General features: G+C 42.0%; 1 protein-coding gene across 1 annotated transcript in view; it reads left to right on the plus strand.

The window, feature by feature from the left end:
* adcy5 (adenylate cyclase 5) overlaps positions 1–16,640 on the plus strand; it is a gene marked incomplete at both ends in the record, with an annotated part of 131,089 nt that overhangs the window by 64,026 nt on the left and 50,423 nt on the right. The window contains one exon of the mRNA XM_080753049.1: positions 13,578–13,727. Coding sequence (XP_080609175.1) covers positions 13,578–13,727 — 150 coding nt within the window. The remainder of the gene's footprint in view (positions 1–13,577; positions 13,728–16,640) is intronic.

The following is a 16,640-nucleotide window of genomic DNA, read 5'->3' on the forward strand; positions in this document are numbered from 1 at the left end:
GCTAGCTTCACGCTCCCGCTGGGATGCTAGCTCACAGTGTTCAGCATGCGGCACATGACTTGCATTTATCCTTAGTGCACACAATGCACCTTATTGTTCTATCGAATGAGCGGTAACTACAGTATGCACTTGGAGATCTCTCCTGTTCAATCCAACTCATCACAGTGAAATTGAGTGGGCAGGCACACTGCTCAGATATCTGTGCTTGGCAGGGTTAACAAAGGCTTAATTATTGTGTCTTTCACTCACATTTCCTCACAAATGAAGTCAGTGTCTGTCTAGATCTGGTTTAAATTTTACAATTTACAATTTAGGCATTTAGCAGACGCTCTTAATTGCGACCGTAGGTCGCACTTACTACAGAAAGCTCCACCAGGTGTCCGTGCGTCCGTCAGTCAGTCCGTCACACGTCAGACGTCACACTTTTGCCCTGCTCATATCTCCGCAACCGTTGCCCCGATCCATGCCAGATTTTGCACACACACTCCTTACCTGCCAAACTACAACCTCCAAGGACCCCCGGAGCTCCAGGGACCCCCAGCTCCCTCGGGGACCCCCAAGTGTAAAAAATGAGCACATGTGCAAAAATTACCAAATGACCACCCCAACGGGGCTGCTCACGGGGAATTCCTGGGGACCACCCACTCCTGGTGCTCCAGAACGGATGCAAAAGTGGTGACGCCCCCAGTGGAGGACCCCCTCCACTGCAGCTCACATAAAATGCCGTAACTCGGCCTAGGAGCGTCCGGGAGAGCCGCGGCCGGTACCTATTCGTCCGCCAAGGCAACTCGGAGACCCCACCCCTCATTTCTCACATGGCCCTCTTCTAGCGCCACCTTCAGGCAGATTTTCACAACACATTTTTGCCCACTACTCCTACAGTTCTGGCCCTAAAATCACGCAAATTGCTACACAATATGTCTCCACTCATCCCATCAACATGAATCTGTCCCATATAGCGCCACCTTCAGGCCGATTTTTAAAAACACATTTTTGGACACTGCTCCTACAGATGTTGCCCTAAAATCACGAAAATCACTACACAGTATGTCTACACTCATGTCATCAACATGGCTCAGGAAGATTTTGGAAAAACAAATTTTTGCCCTATTTGTGGAGATAAGTGACCTACGGTCGCTTATCTCCCGATTAGGGAGTCTTACTGGTCCAGAGCAATTTACAATAAGCAAGGTAATACATCAACATCAATACATCATAAAAATAGTAATCTAAGAAAAATAACCTACTGTAGGTAGACCAAGCACCTATTCAGTAAAAACTTTATTTAGAAATCAAATGAAGTTTGAAGTGAACGGTGGATGTGACCAATTAATTTCGTTAATCTATAACCTGTGTGTGTGTGTGTGTGTGTGTGTGTGTGTGTGTGTGTGTGTGTGTGTGTGTGTGTGTGTGTGTGTGTGTGTGTGTGTGTGTGTGTGTGTGTGTGTGAGACTCAACAGCGCCACTTGGTCACCCAGCGGTCACCCAGTCACGCAAAGGAGACGATTTTTGTCCTGGGTTTTTTAGCAAGGGTTCTGTCAGCATCCCTGTGTTAGCTGATCTGAGTGAACGGGTGGGGTTGTAGGGGTCGATCAGGCATTGGAGGTATGGAGGTGCCATACCTTTGGCAGCTTTGAAGGCCAGCTTCAATGTTTTGTATTCTGTGCGGGCAGCAACCGGGAGCCAGTGAAGGGAGTGGAGAAGGGGGAAGACATCCATATGAAGGAGGTACACTATAGCTTAACGTTTCACAAATGCTTTGTACGTTAATGGACAGAACCTCATAATGAGACTCCCTTCCCTCAAACGCATCTCCCACGCAGTAAACTAAAACATTTGCACACTCTCAGCATTACAGTAGATTAACTCTGAGGATGTTACTGTGTTACTCAGGTTATTGTTGTTGTTGATGAGTGTTGGTGGCATCATGCTGTTGTTGTGGTGCTGAGTGCTGCAGCGTGCGGGGCGGGCCATCCATTAGGCTGACCTCCACCGCGAGCACTGTACGTACTAAGACATACGGATGAGTAATGTACCTGGGGATCAGCCATTATGCAGACTGCGTCTGCTGCCTGTGATGGGTTTGGGTAGAGATGCATTGTAGTCAGAGTGTTTTCAGGCAAAAATCGTGCACGTTATAAGAAGCGTGAAATTTGGCACACAGTTAGAACATGCCATATGGAACATTTTTGGCTATAGGGCCATCGCAGATTTGTCTTGGGAAACTTGTGGGAGCCAATCAAAGTTGGGCTCTCATAGACTTTACGATAGAGTGAAATAATACAAAAAAATAAATATGCTCTAAGTAGCATGTGAGGGGTCAAACTAGGTGTTTTTCGGGATTCTGAATCCAATGCAAGCATTTGTTTTGCACGAAAAACATTCCTTTCCGAGAAACGGCCGCCACAAAACTGTGAAAAGTGATGACTCATCACTAAACCATAGTTTTATGGGGTCCGTTTTTAGCCCAAGGAATGTTTTTCCTGCAAAACAAATGCTTGCATTGGATTCAGAATCCCGAAATTTATTTTTTATTTTTTTTATTGGCTCCCACAAGTTTCCCAAGACAAATCTGCGATGGCCCTATAGCCGAAAATGTTCCATATGGCATATTCTAACTGTGTGCGAAATTTCATGCTTCTGTCATAAAGTGCACGATTCCATCAAAATACTGCCCGAAACGCCTGGACTATTGTTTGACTATTGTTTGTGTACACGGAAAGAAATCCTCAGTGTCGATTTAACTCCCAACCATGGGCAAATGGAAGCTAAATTGCACCCCTAAAATGCCACAGTCAGAGTTGTGTATACCTGCTCAGTCGTGCCCCCCTCTCTACTTGCATTGTAGCAGAGTTGGTCTGGAGCTGGAATGTGAATTAGGCTGGATTGTTCTTCATCAGATTACAATGAAAATGAGGTACCAAAACGCTCTTGAGTGTCCTTGATTGTACACCATTTGGCTGGAATTAAAATGACTCCGCTGCAGTGGCACCGCTAGACAATGTGGAAATGGAAACTATTTTAATTACTCTTCCTCTTGTCCCCGTAAGGTCTTGAGAGGGCATTCATTTGTTAATGTCTGCACCATCTACGCTATAATAATCAGCCATCAGAGACTAATTACTATTCCCCTACCTTTTATTTTATTCTTAAATTCCATCTGCCCCTCAAAGCCAAGGGGAGGAAATGTCTGGTCCCCAATTCAAATACGTGGAGTAGTGTTTTTTTTCTGGTCTTACTTCCCCTCTGTGCAAGGAAAGGCCATAGGTTTCCAAATAAGGCCTTGGTGAGCACTGGGAGTATTAATAGAATAAGACTGCTGCTGGGGAATATTTGTATGAACCCGCTGAAAGCCTTTATCTGATGCATGCGTGCTGTTTCCATGGCAGTGAGTGGGCGGGATGCTACAGTATAGCCTAAACCGCTACAGTTAAGTGAAGTCCCTGCACAGCTGGAGCAGTTGGCTAATTGTTCTGTATGTTTGTATGTATACAGCATGTAAAATGTATTCAGGCTAGAATGCTGTGCTGGCTGTTCCATGTGGGTTTATGTCAAGCAGGAGGTGCAAGAAAAAAAAGATGAGTGTTAAAGTGTTTTCATTTACTTCTTTCTATCATTTTAGTGATTTTAACGATTTTGATTTGCATGCATGCTCCCAGGTTGGGGGCATGCATGCAAGTGGCTAAATATGTATTTTTAGACACAATAAGGTCATTCATGCACCTCAATCCTTCATGGGCACATGTGACTTATTGGGGGCTGGTGTAAATAGTAACAAAAGAATTGCCAGCTTATTGTGTCTAAAAAGACATATTTAGCCACTTGTATGCATGCCCCCACCCACTGAAATCAAAATACTAAAATCGCTAAAACAATAGAAAGCAGTAATTGAAAACATTATAACACTCATCTTTTATTTTCCTTATTTACTATTTAAAATATGAACCCTTGTAAAAAAAAAAACAGTTGTCCTTTAACCAGGTCAAATTGTGGAATACAGATGTGATTGTAACGTTAGAATAATTACTAACAGGTTTACTAACATTTCACGACTAATGAGACCTTAAGGAACATCCAAATGATAAGATCAACATATCCAAACAAATAGACCGGGAAATTAACTGCTGTGTCTGAGTAGTGAGTACACAAATTGTCTCACAAATGTTGAGTATATTTTTCCAAAGTATCGTTTGTCATCTGAAGATAACAGCTCAGCCCCAAAACATCCCAGCTTGATACTTCTTAGAAACACACCAAAATGGACAATCCCTTCCTCATTTGTCACATCTCTTTATCTCACATAATCTTCTCTCTTTTATTTGTCTTGGTCACTTTCAGCCCTAGACCCTCTGCTCTCGCTGGAGAATGTTATTTATTTGTATTTTATTTTTTATTTTTACTTAATAAAGACATGTTGTGTTGCTGTCAGTTCAATGAACAGAGAGGTGATTCAGCCCATTGTATTGTTCAGTGAAAGCCTTAAAGGAGTAGTTCACCCCCAAAATGACTTTTTTTCTATTGATTACTCATGCCATGGAGAGTAGAGTTCAATAATATTTTTTGGTTTTTGTCACATTCCTAAGACAAAAATTTGATTTGAGTAAATTTACCCCCATTGATTCCGGATGGTGACCCGTTTTGAAACGGGTCACCATCCGGAATGAATGGGGGTAAATTTATTGTTATCACATTTTTGTCTTAGGAATGTGACAAAAAACTAAAAATATTATTGAACTCTACTCTCCATGGCATGAGTAATCAATAGAAAAAAAAATCATTTTGGGGGTGAACTACTCCTTTAAGAAAGGGGCCACTGGCATAGGCTAGCTCCTGGCTGCCAGTCTCAGGACCCACCGTGTGCCTGGTACCGTTCAGGGGAACGGGGGTTTTGTACCACCGAAGCCTTGGACACAACATGACAATTTACAGACTGGTTGACGGGTGGAAACTTGGCAGTGGGCGAGCGTTGGCATTCAGGGTGGACGCGTGTTCACCTCCAAATGTGTTCATGGCTCTATGAATTTAAATGAGGCGGAGAAATCGAGTTAAGCAAACCGAGTCCAACTCGACGATTTCATTTCCCCAAGAGTTTCTAGAGTAGACGAAATGAGTCGTTTTGGGTAGCACACAGACATGGCACACTCGCACACACACATGCACCCTAAGACCCTTTTCCACTCTACACCAAAAAATAGACGATCATAAAGACGCGTCGCAAAGATCGGGCTATTTTTGGCACAAGTTTATCTCATGGATCTGCTCTTCAATGTGCCCATTTCTCTGTCTTTTAAATGCTAGATAGACTTTTGTTTGCTACTCGTGTGTAGATTCATATACAGATTGTGTTTTTATCCTTTCTTTTTATTTTATTCATGGTAAATATTCACATTATTTCAGTTTTGTAAACTTGATGTGAGTTTAAAATAAACCTTAAATCCAGACCAGCAGAACGCGCCTTATTATTTAAGGAGAGCAAGAATGCTGGTCCCTCATTGGCTGTTGATGGTGACATCACCAGGAATGCTGGTCATTGATTGGCTACGGGCGTAAACACAAACAGATACGCGCCACCAAACGCAGTACTTGCGCACTCTGCTGGCGCAAGTAAAAAGAAATCCAACCCTCTCAATCTCTATCTACCATGCACGACTAGGGGTGTAAACAGAGACTCACAGATACTCATAGATTGAAGCTCTTATGTGGTGTGGACACGCTGGTGCCTCTTCAGCATACTTGACTGACTGAAACCCTTGTCACACTGTTTACACACAAAGGGTTTTTCTCCAGTGTGGACACGCTGATGTGTCTTCAGAGTCCCTAACATACTGAAACCCTTGTCACACTGTTTACACACAAAGGGTTTTTCTCCAGTGTGGACACGCTGATGTGTCTTCAGGTGATCTAACTTACTGAAACCCTTGTCACACTGTTTACACACAAAGGGTTTTTCTCCAGTGTGGACACGCTGATGTGTCTTCAGGTGATCTAACTTACTGAAACCCTTGTCACACTGTTTACACACAAAGGGTTTTTCTCCAGTGTGGACACGCTGATGTGTCTTCAGGTGATGTAACTGACTGAAACCCTTGTCACACTGTTTACACACAAAGGGTTTTTCTCCAGTGTGGACACGCTGATGTGTCTTCAGGTGATCTAACCTACCGAAACCCTTGTCACAGTGTTTACACTGGTAAGGTTTTTCTTTAGTGTGGACATGCTGGACATGCTGTGTCGATACCTCGATGAAACTCTTATCACATAAGAGGTTTTCTTTCCTGGGTAGGTTATCAAATGTTTCTTTACTTCTCCTGGCTTTGTTGACATGTTTGTCCCCTTCTCATCTCTGCCACCTCTCTTGTGGGACAGTTCAATGTCTTTCGACATTTCCCTCCCCTTCTCATCTCTGTCACCTTGTTCGTATGAATGTATGTTGTCCGTCGACAGAGCTACTCTCTTCATGCTGTCTCTTTATCCGGGAATTACTTAGACAATTCAGATTATAACATTATTGCCTGAATTTCTCATTCTTTTATAGTATTTTGGAGGTGACGTCATCACTCTGTTGATGACGTCACTGTGTTATTTGAAGGGTTTCCCATTGGATGACGTCAACCTGTGTTTTTCAAGGGGTTTCCTATTGGAAGACGCAAACACAGACAGACAGAGGTCCTTACTCGCTATTTATAGTCCTTACCCGTTACTACAGGCTTAAACACACACACTCACAGACATACATAGATTTGTATGGCCCGTATGGCCTACTTATGTGCCAGCAGAGCCCGCCTTGTAATTTTTATCAGCAGTTGTTGATGGTGACGTAACCAAGAATGCTCGTCGCTCATTGGCTGTTGATGGTGATGATGACTCTGTGTTATTTCAAGGGCTTTCCCATTGGATGACGTCACCTTAAGTTTTGTCAAGGGTTTTCCCATTGGATGACGTAACGGCCATTTTATAGTGAAGTAAAATGGGTTATAGTGAAGTGAAAACTGAACAAACTCATCAAGCTCATCAATCCACCAATCCTCAAGCTTAGCCCATGTATGCCCATCTATGCCCATCTGGCATGTGGTATGCTATGGGCATTGATGGCCATGAGAGGGGCGGTCTATGGGTAATGACGCTCATCATCACCATAAAAGCCATCGATAAGTGCGACCTGATATAAATGTAGAGGGTGATGTCATAATATTGACATCACCCTCTACATTTATATCAGGTCGCACTTATTGATGGTGACGTCCAGCAAGAGCCGTTGGCCGCCGCGTCCACGTCCATGGACGCGGCCGTGGACGCGTCCATGGACGCGGCCGCGAAAAAAACGTCCGTGGACGCGAGGCCGCGTCCACGGACGCAAACGGCCGGCCGTCCCGGCCGTGGACGCGGCCGTGGACGCAGACGGCCGGGGACGCGGCCGTGGACGCGGCCGTGGACGAGGCCGCGGCCGTGGACGCAAACGGCCGGCCGTGGACGCAAACGGCCGGCCGTGGACGGGTCCATGGACGAGGCCGCGAAAAAAAGGCAGCGAAAAAGAAAAAAAAAGGTGGCTATTGTATGTATTTTTTGATGGAGATTTCAAATATGACCTTCTTTTTTGCATAGGACAACTCTAACCTGCATCAATTGGTATTTTATAATTGCCAATTGTACCCCATCCATCTAAAAAACAAATTGGATGTCTATTGTATGTATTTTTTGATGGAGAATTCAAATATTAATTTCTTTTTGGGATAGGACAACTCTAACCTGCATCAATTGGTATTTTATAATTGCCAATTGTACCCTATCCATCTCAAAAACAAATTGGATGTCTATTGTATGTATTTTTTGATGGGGAATTCAAATGTTACCTTCTTTTTTAGATATGACAACTCTAACCTAAATCAATTGGTGCATCAACCTACTTACTATCTATCTATCTATCTGTCTGTCTGTCTATCTACCTATCTATCTATCTATCTATCTATCTATCTATCTATCTATCTATCTATCTATCTATACTTCACCTTTAGTCCAGAAGAGAGTTCAGCCTCAGGAACTTGCACACATGGAACTGTGTCATGACTGTGTCATGGAGCTAAAACAGAGCTATGTTAAATACTCACAATGACTCTGATGGACCAATCAGGGTGGTGGTGGGGGGAGGGATCAACAATAGACAGAAACTGGATAATGCTTTGTTAACTGTCCCACCTAAGTCCCTGCTAGTCTGAACAAACATCACCTTCCCTCTCATAACACTACTACTACTACATTTATATAAAGCTGCTCTTGCATTTGAATTCAAGTCTGACACAAGTTAAGGTTAACTTAGGTAGTATTTCATTTCGCTGGCTTTTAGGGTCTGTGTGAGTGTGTAGGCTCACAAATTATTATAATTGTCATTAAGTGACTCTGAGATCTATCCATCCATCCATCCATCCATCCATCCATCCATCTATTTATTTATACTTACTGTTTACATTTTCTATAAATATTTATTTCTATATAAAACTCAGTTGTGTGGAGTTATTGTGTGCCCTTTCTTGTTGCTAAAGAGTCCATTTGTTCACTAGACATTAAGTCAAGGTTACTATTTTGAGTTGAAGCTAAGTGTTTTATTGCTTTGTGGTTTAACATGATTTAAAAGGCAAATTCATTGTTATGGTTACTTTAGAAGACTGCTTTTGCATTCATGAGTTAAGAGAGCCAAGCTAATTCAAAGAGTTAGGTTAAAGGAACACAAAACATGACCTAACTCACAGCTGCCATTGGACAGACAGTTACAACATACTCTTATCTTTCACAGAACAGACAATTATCATTTATTTTATCTATTTGAGACTATGTAGCTGCTCTAGGGGAAATAGAGCATTATATCAGCCTATTCAATTGATAATGACCAATGGGTGCCAGTTTCTAAGTAGTTAAAGCATATTAACATAACAATATATGTGGCCTAGACATGGATATTGCCCAATCAACTCGTAATCTACAGAAATGTCCACCACATCACACAGTATAAAACCTAGTAGGCTTAGTGGATTACCTATGTTAAATCATGTCAGGTTAGTTTGGTTCAAGGTTCAAGTATAATAATTTATGAGCCAAAAATGTGCACAAATGTACAATCACATCTAGGCTAGAATGATAACATAAAGTCCTGACTACTCCTTGTTATTGTGGTCCTAAATACTACAATGATTAGTTTGGATGCATTGCTTCTATCATGTCCAATTAAAAATAAATACATTACATATACAGAAATCTGCCTTCTCCTGTATTGTATTAGTGACATTCATTATAAATAGTAAAATAACAGGACAGAGCAAAAAAGGCCTCTGCAAAAAAGGCCTCTGCAACTAACCTAACCTAACACACACTATGTGTTAATGTTGATCAATATAATAATGTAAAAATACAAAGTTAAGTAGACCTAAGTAAGAAATAGTAAATACATTGTAATAATACATTGAAGGGGAAATGTAGGAAAACAAATGCAACTCAGCATTGAATTTATGGCAAACATTTTGCTACTCAACCCTTTCCAAATAATATACAATTAAGAAGTGGGATGTTCCACTTAGTAAGAGAAAGAATTAATGACATATATTTTTTTTTAAAGCTAGAAGACTCACCTATTATAGTAACCATGTGAATTGCTAATAATGTTATGGGTCAGATGTGTAAAGATCTATCACATTGTATTGTTCTTTTCAGACTCAACAATAATAATGATGATGTTACTTAAATGCTGATCAATGTGTGAATCTGGCTCTTATCAGGTGTGTGTTTTCTCTCCCTGTCCTGTGCTGTCCTCAGTTAAACCAAGACAGTACTGTTGTGACCAATGTGGAAAAAGCCTTCAGCTCAATTTATTATCTCAAAGTAGACCAGAGAATTCATACCGGAGTGAAGCCATTCAGCTGTGAACAATGTGGGAAGTATTTTGCTCGTCTGGACAATTAAAAGATCATAAGCGTTCACATACTGGAGAGAAACCTTATTGTTGTGACCAGTGTGGGAAAAGATTTGTTCAAAAGGGGATTTTAAAAGAACACCAGAGAATTCACACTAGAGAGAAGCCCTATTGCTGTGACCAGTGTGGGAAAAGCTTTACTCGATTGTCTTATCTCAAAATACATGAACGAATTCACACAGGAGAGAAACCGTACAGCTGTGTCCAATGTGGGGAAAAGTTCAGTTTAACGGCTGCTCTGAAAGTACACCAGAGATTTCACACCGAAGAAAAGCCTTACTGCTGTGAACACTGTGGCAAACGTTTCACTGTAAAATCTAGCCTCGTACAACACAAGAAGATTCACACTTGAGAGAGACCTTACTGCTGTCACCAATGTGGGAAAAGGTTCACTCTGAAGACGGCTCTGAAAAGACACCTGAAAATCCACACTGGTGAGAAGCCATATACTGCTGTGTCCAGTGTGAGAAAAGGTTCAGTGATATTCATCATCTCAAAGCACACCAGAAAAATCACACTGGAAAGAAACCTTATTGCTGTGACCAGTGTGGAAAGAGCTTTCCTAGACTGGAACATATCAAAATACACCAACAAATTCACACCGGAGAGAAACCTTATATCTGTAACCAATGTGGGGAAAACTCTGTCAGGTACATGTCTACCGTTAGAGGCCACTGGCATGAGTGCCTTTTTAGCTCTGTTGGGGCTTGGTGAATGTACTCTGTTGTTGTTTTTTTAATTATTATCTTTGTAATGTATGGTCTTTTTACCCTGTGGGCCTTGAGCCTGTAATAAAGTATTGCTGTGCAGTGTGAGTGTCTGATTGCATGTGATCAGATAAAGACACAACAGAGGCCTTTTTTGCTCTGTCCTGTTATTTTACTATTTATAATGAATGTCACTAATACAATACAGGAGAAGGCAGGTTTATGTATGTATGTAATGTATTTATTTTTAATTGGACATGATAGAAGCAATGCATCCAAACTAATCATTGTAGTATTTAGGACCACAATAACAAGGAGTAGTCAGGACTTTATGTTATCATTCTAGCCTAGATGTGATTGTACATTTGTGCTGTTTACATTTTTGTCTCATAAATTATTATACTTGAATCTTGAACCAAACTAACCTGACATGATTTAACATAGGTAATCCACTAAGCCTACTAGGTTTTATACTGTGTGATGTGGTGGACATTTCTGTAGATTACGAGTTGATTGGGCAATGTCCATGTCTAGGCCACATATATTGTTATGTTAATATGCTTTAACTACTTAGAAACTGGCACCCATTGGTCATTATCAATTGAATAGGCTGATATAATGCTCTATTTCCCCTAGAGCAGCTACATAGTCTCAAATAGATCAAATAAATGATAATTGTCTGTTCTGTGAAAGATAAGAGTATGTTGTAACTGTCTGTCCAATGGCAGCTGTGAGTTAGGTCATGTTTTGTGTTCCTTTAACCTAACTCTTTGAATTAGCTTGGCTCTCTTAACTCATGAATGCAAAAGCAGTCTTCTAAAGTAACCATAACAATGAATTTGCCTTTTAAATCATGTTAAACCACAAAGCAATAAAACACTTAGCTTCAACTCAAAATAGTAACCTTGACTTAATGTCTAGTGAACAAATGGACTCTTTAGCAACAAGAAAAGGCACACAATAACTCCACACAACTGAGTTTTATATAGAAATAAATATTTATAGAAAATGTAAACAGTAAGTATAAATAAATGGATGGATGGATGGATGGATGGATGGATGGATGGATAGATCTCAGAGTCACTTAATGACAATTATAATAATTTGTGAGCCTACACACTCACACAGACCCTAAAAGCCAGCAAAATGAAATACTACCTAAGTTAACCTTAACTTGTGTCAGACTTGAATTCAAATGCAAGAGCAGCTTTATATAAATGTAGTAGTAGTAGTGTTATGAGAGGGAAGGTGATGTTTGTTCAGACTAGCAGGGACTTAGGTGGGACAGTTAACAAAGCATTATCCAGTTTCTGTCTATTGTTGATCCCTCCCCCCACCACCACCCTGATTGGTCCATCAGAGTCATTGTGAGTATTTAACATGGCTCTGTTTTAGCTCCATGACACAGTCATGACACAGTTCCATGTGTGCAAGTTCCTGAGGCTGAACTCTCTTCTGGACTAAAGGTGAAGTATAAATAAATAGATGGATAGATAGATGGATAGATGGATAGATGGATAGATAGATAGATAGATAGATAGATAGATAGATAGTAAGTAGGTTGATGCACCAATTGATGCAGGTCAGAGTTGTCATATCTAAAAAAGAAGGTAACATTTGAATTCCCCATCAAAAAATACATACAATAGACATCCAATTTGTTTTTGAGATGGATAGGGTACAATTGGCAATTATAAAATACCAATTGATGCAGGTTAGAGTTGTCCTATCCCAAAAAGAAGGTAATATTTGAATTCTCCATCAAAAAATACATAAAATAGACATCCAATTTGTTTTTTAGATGGATAGGGTACAATTGGCAATTATAAAATACCAATTGATGCAGGTTAGAGTTGTCCTATGCAAAAAAGAAGGTCATATTTGAATTCTCCATCAAAAAATACATACAATAGACACCTTTTTTTTTCTTTTTTGCTGCCTTTTTTTCGCGACCTCGTCCATGGACCCGTCCACGGCCGGCCGTTTGCGTCCACGGCCGGCCGTTTGCGTCCACGGCCGTCTGCGTCCACGGCCGCGTCCACGGTCGCGTCCACGGCCGGGACGGCCGGCCGTTTGCGTCCGTGGACGCGGCCTCGCGTCCACGGACGTTTTTTTCGCGGCCGCGTCCATGGACGGGTCCACGGTCGCGTCCATGGACGTGGACGCGGCGGCCAGCGGCTGTCTCTCGTGACGTCACCAAGAATGCTGGTCCCTCATTGGCTTTTATGGTGATGATTAGCATCACCACCCGATTAATGACGTCACTGTGTGTTTTTTCAAGGGTTTTCCCATTGGATGACGTCACTGTGGGGGCAGCATAGCTCAGGGGTAGAGAAACCGTTACTAGAGCACGAAGGGTTCCCGAAAGGGTTCCCAGTTCGAATCCGGGCTCCCCCTGAGTTAATGTCGAAGAGTCCTTGAGCAAGACTCTGAACCCCTAATTGCCTTGCATGGTTTCCTCCGCCACCGGTGTATGAATGTGAGCGTGAATGGGTGAATGTAATGCACAATCTATGTAAAGTGCCTTGGATAAAAGCGCTATATATATGCACCATTTACCATTTTTTACCATTTACTGTGTGTTTTCCCATGGGTTTTCCCATTGGATGACATCAGCGCAGACACAGACGTGTGTCCCTAACTTATAGATAGATGGATTAACAACATTAAACGTCCTTTGGATACATTGTATGCACGGGATGGCTCTTAAGAGATTTAGGAACTTAAATTAAGCATTTGAGTATTATTGAATATTCAACAACCAACTGATTGACTTGTATAATCAATCTCTGGGTCTCTGTCTCCCCTCCTCTTTCCCTCCCCATTTCTCTTTTCTTAATTCTCTTCCCTCTCTTTCCTCATCCTTTCTACATCTTCTACATGTGTTCCCTTCTGCCTGTTGGTTTGATCAGGTAGTGTCCAACGTGCTGATCTTCTCCTGCACCAACATAGTGGGGGTGTGCACCCACTACCCAGCCGAGGGCTCCCAGAGGCAGGCCTTCCAGGAGACCAGGGAATGCATCCAGGCTCGACTCCACTCCCAACGGGAGAACCAGCAGCAGGTGAGAGAGAGAGAGAGAGAGAGAGAGAGTAGAGGGGAAGTAAATGTTTACGTTTATGGAGGTGGGGGTTAATAGTAGAGTTGCTTTACCATTCTATTAGGGATGGGACGATAAGCGATATTATCGTTTATCATGATAAAAAAACACTCACGATAATCGTATCGTTGAGATTACATCTTTCGTGAAATCGTCCTCCGTCATGCACTGGGATCAATTCACCTTTTATTTGCCGAACTGTATATCCGGTAGGTACCACTTGAAGCCTCTATAATTGGTAAAAAGTACTTATAATATACGTACTTGATACAGTCTTTTTTTCACTCTCTATCAAATGTCTTTGCCAAAAAAATAGGGTTAGGGCTCTATGTTGCAATGCGTTGTGAGCTTGTAGATCTGCTATTTTTTGGCAAATGTTCCGCCCCAGGATAATGGATTTTGAATTTTGTTTATCGCGATAATATCGTGATTTCTTTTGTCACAATAATCATGATATGACATTTTTATATATCGTCCCATCCCTACATCCTATCCTCTTGAAGAGCTACTGTGAGGGAGGGAGGGGTTGGGGTCCTTATAATCAGAATGCGTACTCCGATCCTCCCATCTTCGTGGGTGGCAGCAATCCTTGGTTGCGACCGTCAGGGAGCAGTTTACTATGAAAACCTCCACCGGCCGTCCGTCGGTCGGTCACACGTCACACGTCACACCTTTGCCCTGCTCATATCTCCGCATCAGTATGACATCACACCACATGTGTACACAAACCTTTGTGTACGTTGCTGTGGCAACAGTCTGTTGTTGCTGGTTTGTTAGTGTACGTTAGCAACCACCTTAGCAACCATGGTTTTACCCTAGCAACCAACTGTTTACCCTAGCAACCAACTGTTTACCATAGCAACCATGTTTTTTTACCCTAGCAACCAACTGTTTACCATAGCAACCAGATACGCAGAGCAGGGATCTCCATATATGGGCATAAACAGGTGACATCACACTGATGTCAGATACTCAGAGCAGGGATTTCTCCATAATATATGGGCATAAAAGGGATTCTGTTAGGGATCTCCATATATGGGCATAAAAGGGATTCTGTTAGGGATCTCCATATATGGGCATACAAGGGATTCTGTTAGGGATCTCCATATATGGGCATAAAAGGGATTCTGTTAGGGATCTCCATATATGGGCATAAAAGGGATTCTGTTAGGGATCTCCATATATGGGCATAAAAGGGATTCTGTTAGGGATCTCCATATATGGGCATAAAAGGGATTCTGTTAGCTGTTAGTGATCTCCATATATGGGCATAAAAGGGATGCTGTTAGGGATCTCCATATATGGGCATAAAAGGGATTCTGTTAGGGATCTCCATATATGGGCATGAAAGGGATTCTGTTAGGGATCTCCATATATGGGCATAAAAGGGATTGTATCCCAGATGATGCCCTGTTAGGAGATCCACACTAACAGAATCCATATATGGTCCTACCGACAGCTGCTATAAGCCAACCCTGGCGATAAGGTCTGAGTCGAAGAAATGCTTCTTTCCTGGCAAGAATTGCCCCTTTATACTGTAGGGCTCGTTTGTGTATTGTATGACATCACGCCACATCATCGGCTGAGGACTGTGTGATGTCATCATATCTCCATATATGGAGACATAAGTTGCTCATGCCCAAATATGGGCTGGTGAGGTCAGACTTAGTGTGATGCGTAGGTTATCTCCATATATGGAGATTCAACTTCAATGAGTAACCATGGCAAACTGTCAACTGCCCGTATGTCTTGATAATTGGTAAAACAAATTTTTTGGCCTATTTGTGGAGATAAGCGACCAACGGTTATCTCCCGATTAGGGAGTCTTACTGGTATGAAGACCTGCAGCTCATGTGCGTCACGCATGATGTCACGCTCCATATATGGCCAAGACAGAATTCATTTGCGAAAAGTGTGACTTGCTTCACGGCAACCACACTTGCAAATTAATTCTGTCCTTGTTCCTTTTATGCCCATATATAGAGATCCCTGATGTCATCAACATTAAGCTCATATCTGGGAATTCCCATATATGGACATATCGATAACCAGAGTGGTTGTCGCGACGCAAGTCACACTTGCAAATGAATTCCATCCTTGTCCCTTTTATGCCCATATATGGAGAACCCTGATGTCATCAATATTAAGCCCATATCTGGGAATGCTCATATATGGACATATTGTGTCAGTCTCTGTTGTTTCAGCGCTTCTCGCCCTTAGGGCGTCTTACTGGTTAAAATGTATCCACTCCAGGCAATAGAGTGCTACAATCTATACTATAATTTTGCGAATGTCTGAGTGAGTGTCTGTCTGTCTGTCTGAGTGAGTGTCTGTCTGTCTGTCTGTAACAGCGTTTCTCCTCAGTGGCTGGAGCAATTGATCTGAAATCGCATCACCATCAGCATATCAACACACCTGACATAACTGTGAAGCCCGTTTGTCACTTTCACAAATCGTATGCTGTATAATAGCATTTTTATGGTGTATCTATATCTATTTAGCCTACAGTACCTTTTGTGACCACACATGTTAAGGGAGGGGCGCTGTTGTTCAGGCCATGCACAATCACACACAAACCCACACACACACACACACACACACACACACACACACACACGGGGGGGGGGGGGGGGGGGGGGACAGTATCTCTGTAGCCATTAAACGAAACGGGTTTCTTACATTGATGCTCCTACATCATGCAAGCACCAGTTAAAGTTACTTTCCATCCCTCATATACTGTATGCACAGTGCACATCCCATAACCCACACACTGCACATCATTTTGGAGCTCATATCTTTGAACGGGTAAGAGCTAGTTTGTAATAAAAAACACAGAAGTGCTTTCGCTATGGGGGTTCCCTCACCAGATTTCCAAAT

This window comes from Nannobrachium achirus (genome assembly GCF_963921795.1).
Source record: "Nannobrachium achirus genome assembly, chromosome: 22".
NCBI classification, from domain to species: Eukaryota; Metazoa; Chordata; class Actinopteri; order Myctophiformes; family Myctophidae; genus Nannobrachium; species Nannobrachium achirus.